The 7,422-nt window shown below is 35.6% G+C and overlaps 1 protein-coding gene across 1 annotated transcript in view; it reads right to left on the bottom strand.

Moving 5' to 3' along the window:
- Positions 1–2,546: 2,546 nt before the first annotated feature.
- LOC131059714 (sucrose-phosphatase 1) overlaps positions 2,547–7,422 on the bottom strand; it is a 155,153-nt gene continuing 150,277 nt past the window's right edge. Inside the window, exons 7-8 of the mRNA XM_057992726.2 lie at positions 3,011–3,057; positions 2,547–2,828 (exon numbers count right to left, since the gene is read on the bottom strand). Coding sequence (XP_057848709.2) covers positions 2,760–2,828; positions 3,011–3,057 — 116 coding nt within the window. The 3' untranslated portion in view covers positions 2,547–2,759. The remainder of the gene's footprint in view (positions 2,829–3,010; positions 3,058–7,422) is intronic.

Raw genomic sequence — 7,422 nt, 5'->3', positions numbered from 1 at the left:
GAGGGACAGGAGCGTCTTTTGCCATCATGATCAAATCGTTCCACTTTTCATTTCGAAATTTCTTGGCTAAGGAAGATATTATCTTGTTTCATGCTATGAATAAATTCTCATGTCCCAAAAGGTCACAAGATGGTACATATAAAGAAAATCGCTCTGGACCTTCAGTGAGGGTCAGGAGCGATTTTGATTTGTTGCCCAAAATTCATCATCTTTAATGCCTTCCAACCTTCAATTTGCATCAAGTGATGTCTAATCTTCTCTCCGGGAGATCCTGCACAAAACAAGTTAGCCAAAATTAGTGACAAATAGGCTCAAATAAAATTTTCGCTCTGGACCCTCAGCAAGGGTCAGGAGCGAATTTCACAATCTAGGCTAAACTGCTCAATCTTTTAGTTTCAAACTACTTCACAGGGCAAGGTAAGATCATTTTCAAGGCCAGGAACAAGGTTTCAAATTCAAGCGAGTTGGCAAACGAAATCTACAATGAATTTCGCTCTGGACCCTCAGCAAGGGTCAGGAGCGAAATTCCCAATCTTGGTCAAAATTCATCATTTTCTTCAAGGTTTTCAATCAATCCCAAAGTCCAAACAAAATGCTTTGCAAATCAAAATTTGGTCAAATAAGGCCAGGAATGAGTCCTAGGTTGATTTTCGCCCTGGACCCTCAGGAAGGGTCAGGAGCGAGATTCGCTTTGGATCCTTAGCAAGGGTCAGGAGCGAAATTTGACTTTTTGAACTCTCCGACAGGATAATTTTATGGAATATAACATTTAAGTATAATACTTTAAGTTATATTCCATATATATTTTCAGGATGTTTGAGAGTGGTTTCAAACCTCCAGGAGTTATATTGCAAAATCTAGTTTTTGGAGGTTTTTCAGTTTCCAGACTTAGTCAAATTTCAGGATCAGGACATTCCAGACTTAGCCAAATTTCAGGATCAGGACTTTCAGACTTAGCCAAATTTCAGGATCAGGACTTTCAGACTTAGCCAAAATTTTAGGATCAGGACATCACTCAAGCCGGACTTGCTATCCATGTGATCCCCTTGGCGACACTCAAAATGCAAAGGCTAACAGACAAAACCCTAAAAGACCTAGAAAACAAACCCTAAAAAGCAAAAAGCAGGGGTCCCCATTTGCAATGGGGCGATGTGTGAAATGGTCACAACAGGTAGGAAGCAAAACCTCACCTCATCTTGCAATCTTGATCTTGGGTTGCCATTTTGCTGATGAGAAATCTTGGTACTTTCAGGTCTAGCACAGAAGATTGGTGAGCATTTCTTGAAGGACGCGACTGTTAGGAAATTGTTTTCAACCTACTGAGGGGGGCGTCAACTTCACACAGTCCACACAAGGTGTGACTGCAGATCCATCTATCTCCTTGCAACTGCAGGCCTGGAACCATGGACAAACACCATAGATCCCATTTCAGAGCAGACAAAGGCATAGTCGGGGAAAAATCCTGGGCAGTTATTGTAAACCAGTCTACAGCGGATCTGAAGTCTCCGCACAACGTTGAGGTCCAGATCTGATTTGAACATCCCTGCGCAGGGAAATTTAGGCTTGAACTTAATCCCTGTGGCATCTGAAATCATTTCAACCAGGCATTAATCCTTTGAGGCGATCATCATCAACCAGGAAATATCTATTTGAGGGTTATCACGCCTCAAATCTTAGATTATACATTAACCAAACCAATCTCAAGTGGAAGGGTTGGGTACTACTCATTATCCAGTTGCCATACGTAGACCCTTATAAGCAGGGATTCTCTGAGGACAGCGATAGGACCAGATTCACTGTTCATAAACAAGCACTTGAAAACTCTTTCACAAATAGCAAATTTCATAAATCTCTAGTCCAGGTCCAAAATTCTATTTTACAACTCATAAATGAATCATTTATGTCCTTGAGAATTTCTATTGGAATCAATTATTATTACTGTTATTTCACTGCTTGATTGTGTTGTGAAGATTTAAAATCATTTAGGGCTGGTTAGGGCAGAATATAAAACCCTAGGACATTAAAAAGCATGTAATTTTATTAGCTTCCTATATTGTAGAAAGGCTCCATAATTGGATGCAATAATTTGACAAAAACTACCATCATTTGTAGCAATGACCATGACAATTATAGAATTCAAAGGAGGTAAATGAGTATTATACTCCAATGAAATGTTGCCCTTCTCACTTTGTAACTGAGTTTAGACTAAACTAGCAAATGGGCATTTAGTGTCCCTCCTTGAGTGCTACAATGGAATCCAAATTGTACCCAAAAGCACCCTTTCAACATCTCTAAATGTCTCAGAACCTTGCGCCTTTGCAGGTCTATTTTATTATCCATCTTGACTAACTCAACATGCAGTTTTATATATTGATTTAAAGCAAAGTAGAACAGAGCTATAGGAGTGATGACAGTATCCTTGTTATGAGTACAACACTAGGTAAGGGTGATGAATAGCATTATTAGTGAATAATAAAATATACAAGCATCCTAGAGTTAAACACATGAAAATTTATATCAATATGGATGAAAAGGTCCTAAAAATATAGCGTACTAAGATGAATTATTCTTAACAAATTTAGAATTTAGAACACAACAATAAATATGTAAAATCTTTCCCCATGTCAATATGGTACCAGAAAAAACAACTGGAGAAATTATTATATAGCACAAATCATATAAGTAGATTATCCTCTCCATGCGAATAAGTTAGAGATGGTCAAAAGAACGATGTTCATTAATTACAGCTTGAAACTAAACTATCGTAAACTGTGGTTCATGGTTGTCTCATGAACCCTTAACCACTCCACTCCATTTGGGGTTTTCTCCTGAGCAAAAAAGAAGAGTAGCTAATTATCAGCTCTGAAACCAAAACTAGACGTGAATCCAACGGAGACAAGACATTACATACAGTTTAACTGTTAAAAACTATTTCATTTTCAGTATCTTAATAAACTTCCCAACTTTAAATACAAAGAAAACAAAGTTTAAAGAAATAAGCAATTGGTACCTTTGAGACAAGAATAGCAGTCGCATAATGTCCTTTGTGCTCTCCATCTGTACAAATTGATTAAATTAAACCCAAGAAATGGACTCATGAAAAGAACATAGATTTTTAGAACTAACTTACTAAGAACTGACGAATTCATCAGCTTAAGGACTTTGCAAGGAATGGCTCAAGCTATGGCAAGTTGTTTCAGCTTATAGTTTTTAGCATAGCCCATAATATTTAATAATACTCTGAATATTAATAGTTGGAAAGGTGAATAAAACTGTGATTCATTAATCTTGAAAGTATGAAATAAATAATAATTAGAAACACTAGAAGAGGTGTTCTTGCTCCAACGTTGTAATGGACACCCCGGAATGCCCAAAAACCATACCAACTGCTGCTAGGAATTTTATCAAACAGTTTGCATCCAACTCCTTATTTCTCCGTTTAATGTTTTAAATTCCCTTATGGCTCCAAAAATGAAATGTTGGTTTGTTTTACATGGAATTGAAATCACAGAATATGAACAAGAATGAAACTACAATAATATGCAACTGGAAATTGAACTACTGCTGATATGATATTATTTTCAGAATTAATCAAATACATAGCAGATTTTTTCAACTCACTAAATACTCCAGCAATAATGCTCCATCAAATGTTTTCCAATCTTGCTGCTACAATGACATGAATAGTGCCCGCGTGAATAGTGTTGCGGCCCGTAGCTGGAAATACACCCAAATAGTGTTGCTGCCTGTAGCTGGAAATGCACCCAGAATGCACCCAATCTGCCTGTTAATGAAGCTGAAAGCAATGGATTCCAAAGGCCAAACCCCAAGGGAATGACGTCTAAAATGTCACACGAGAGGATAGACGTCCTCTAATGCCAAGAAAGGATCTGCAACTCACACATCAATTTCTTCTCAAATTCAACATGCTGAATGAAGCCACAAAAGCTTCCTTTTATTCTTTCTCCAAGGGTCGACCCAACTCACTTGAGCAATGCGGGATAAAAGATATGCAATATAAAACATATTAAAATATTCACTTATGTCTCCATTGGGTGCCCCTTTGATTTGCACACATCCCCATAAAATAAAAATTAAAGTAACACTTTAATATTTTACAATTAAATTAAATGTTACTTTAATAACACTTCAGGCATTAAAATATATTAGCAATCGGACTCCGAATAGCACAAGTGATAGCTCGTCGGAAAGCTCTGGCCAAGGAGTATCGAATCCAATCACCAAAACTAGCCTCCGTTGTGTCTTGCTGACTTACTAAAAATAGTAAGTATGCCTGAAACTAAGTAAATCAACTCCGTTTTGGCCCAAACTGGAAATGACTAGGCCAAAACACTCCGAGATCCCCTTAAACCCTTCGTTAGCCCTCGGGACCATGTAGAGATAGGCTAACGCACATACACTTGGTCAACTGCTAAAGTGGGGACATTACAAACACCAGAATGGGTTGCACACAATAAATAGGAGTTAGAACAGCAGAAAAGAAACGTTTGTACCCATGGCTAAACCACTACCAAAGTGTCACAACCCCGAATTTCATCAGACATAATTATTATTAATTTTTTGAACATAATGTGACCTTATTAGAATAATAACTAATATGCTGAATGTTGATTTTATATTTATTTTGAATTCGTATTATGGATCAATCAATCATTATGTTTATTTATGCATAAATTTGATGATGAATATTGATTTTTGTATACAGATATGCTAATGTATAAATTGAGTTTTTTGAGTTGATCACAGGTGTAAAGATGAGAATATGGTTCAGGTAGAGGTTACCTAGACATCTGAAAGTGGATGGTGAAAACATAACTGCCACCTCAACTCTTTAAGCATTTATATGCAAGTCAAATTTACTCAAAAATTGAAATGTTAACCAATACTTTTGCTGACATTGTAGGAAGCCTCTCGGCTTAAAAAAAGTCTTAATGACTATTATATTTTGTATAAATGAGAATTATTTCTTGTAATGAAATAAAATAAACTCTTAATATGAAAGTTGTATGATGAGACTTATAAATTTTAGTACCATGTGAAATTTTCTTAGTTTCATTATTACATTGATGTATTTAAAATAGCTATATAAGACATTAATATACATAAGATATGAAGTATTTATATATTTTATTGATTATATTTATTTATTTGAGTATTGATTTTTTTAAGAATAATATTTAAATTTTATTATTTTCCTATTTGTGGTAGAATTTAAACATTATCATGGTATTTTGAAGATCTTTAAAACAAGCGTTCCTTCTTTTCACAAAAGCAACCTTAGATTGTTTAGGGCAAGAACATCTTTCTTAGTACTAAGAAAGATCTATAAGTGAATAACTTAAGCTTTGTTTTATACATGCAAATGAAACTCTAGGAGACTATTTGGAATTATTTCATTAGAAAATGCTTTCATTAACAATATTAATTAATTAGAAGATGAACAAAATGATGAACCAAAAGATAGGGTAACTATTAAGGCACATTTGAGGCTATATGGCATGTATGTCATGACTGAGTCGAGTTTTGGATGTCGAAATTTTCTTGTGAATAAATATAAACAATCACGTGATCCTAAGGGAATAGTGATTTTCTTTTAATGATTACCAATAAGGGTAGTCTTCACTTTGCATTCTTGTGGAACTATGTGAAAAGTTTAATTTGTATGATTATGGACGAGTGTCGAATATGGGTAAATGGAGAAGGGTAGGTCTCTACTTTAGATTTGCCTGCCGATAGTTGGCTTAAATGCTTTGGCCAAAGTTGTTGATAAATCATTTTGATACTAGACGATTACTATGTTTTCACTCTCTGCCATATCATGATGTTAGGATAATACATGTTCATATGTGAAATGTTTGTTAGTTGCATCATGTTGCACTAGATTCCATCTTGCCCACTGGTTCCAGATTGCTAGGTACCTCACGTAGGGTCGAGAGCTCTTTAGTAGTTGAAAAGAATCAGGGAAGCTTACACTTCATGGTTGGGCGGAAAAGAACCTAGATCATATTCTCGTCTCATGATAGCAGATGGAGAGGAGTCCAAGAAAACTGGAGGCTTCATATTATCATTATACATATTTATTGATGTAATCAATCTTTATGGTCTCGTGTATTGTCTTATCCCTCTTTATGAGGTGATCATTGTAATTGAACATTGATGTACCTTATCTCTTTATTTATATCATGGAAATATATGAGCAATTTTCGAAAATTAATCTTAGGAATGTCTGTCTTTACAGAAAGCCAATGGAAGTAGATACAAAAACTTGCAAGAAACATGCAAGAATTATAACACTCTTGTGACACATTATTATACAGAAGTAGTGACACCATGGCTAACTTTGCGGGGGCCAGGTGCAGCTCTAAATTGCTACAACTCCTCAACAAATAATAACACAATCATAGGATGAATAACTACCTCACTATAGTGTCACAATGAATCAAATCTTGACTTGCTTCTCCATTATGAAATATTGGAGGGTACTTTTGTATCATAGTTCAAAACTCTGACATGGAAATAATTAGGCTAGCCCAAAACTTTTAAAAACTCATGACTCACCAAAAAACTTAGGGAAAAATCGGCAAAAACTCAACAAATTTATCAAACATTTGAAAATATATAATTTCTTAAAATATTCTTAAAAACGCACAAGTACACTGAATTTGTAGATCATATTATTGATTCCATCATATATAAATCAAAGTTCAAGTTAAATACAGATCATAGACCAAAAAACAAGTGCAACATCAAAAACCTTAATATTATTACTAAATAATTTATTTTTTTTATCGGTAAGGGGTCGAAGCCGAGTCGCTTTTGACTAGAGCTATGAACCAGTGAGACCACATTTTTGAGGGGCCTCATCCTCATATATGTTCGGCACTAACACCCTTATATCTCCTTATGTCATCCTGTTGTGACGTTTTCACACATCGCCCCATTGCAAATGGGGACCCTTGCTTTTTTTTGCTTTTTAGGGTTTGTTTTTTGGTCTTTTAGGGTTTTGTTAGTTAGCCTTTGCATTTTGAGTGCTGTCGGGGAGATCAATAGGATAGCAAGTCCGGCTTGAGCAATGTCCTAATCCTGAAATTTGGCTAAGTCTGGAATGTCCTGATCCTGAAATTTGACTAAGTCTGGAAACTGAAAAACCTCAAAAAACTAGATTTTGCAATATAACTCCTGGAGGTCTGAAACCACTCTCAAACATCCTGAAAGTATATATGGAATATAACTTAAAGTATAAGTGTACTTAAATGTTATATTCCATTAAAATTATCCTGATAGAGAGTTCAAAAAGTCCAATTTCGCTCTTGTCCTTCACTGAGGATCCAGAGCGAATTTCGCTCCTGTCCCTCTCTGACCGCGACATATGTTTGAGCAACTGATCCTATCAATCCGCAA

The sequence above is a fragment of the Cryptomeria japonica genome, chromosome 3 (genome assembly GCF_030272615.1).
Source record: "Cryptomeria japonica chromosome 3, Sugi_1.0, whole genome shotgun sequence".
Classification (NCBI taxonomy): Eukaryota; Viridiplantae; Streptophyta; class Pinopsida; order Cupressales; family Cupressaceae; genus Cryptomeria; species Cryptomeria japonica.
The sequence above is the reverse complement of the archived record's forward strand: the minus strand, read 5'-3'. Positions and strand labels throughout refer to the sequence as shown.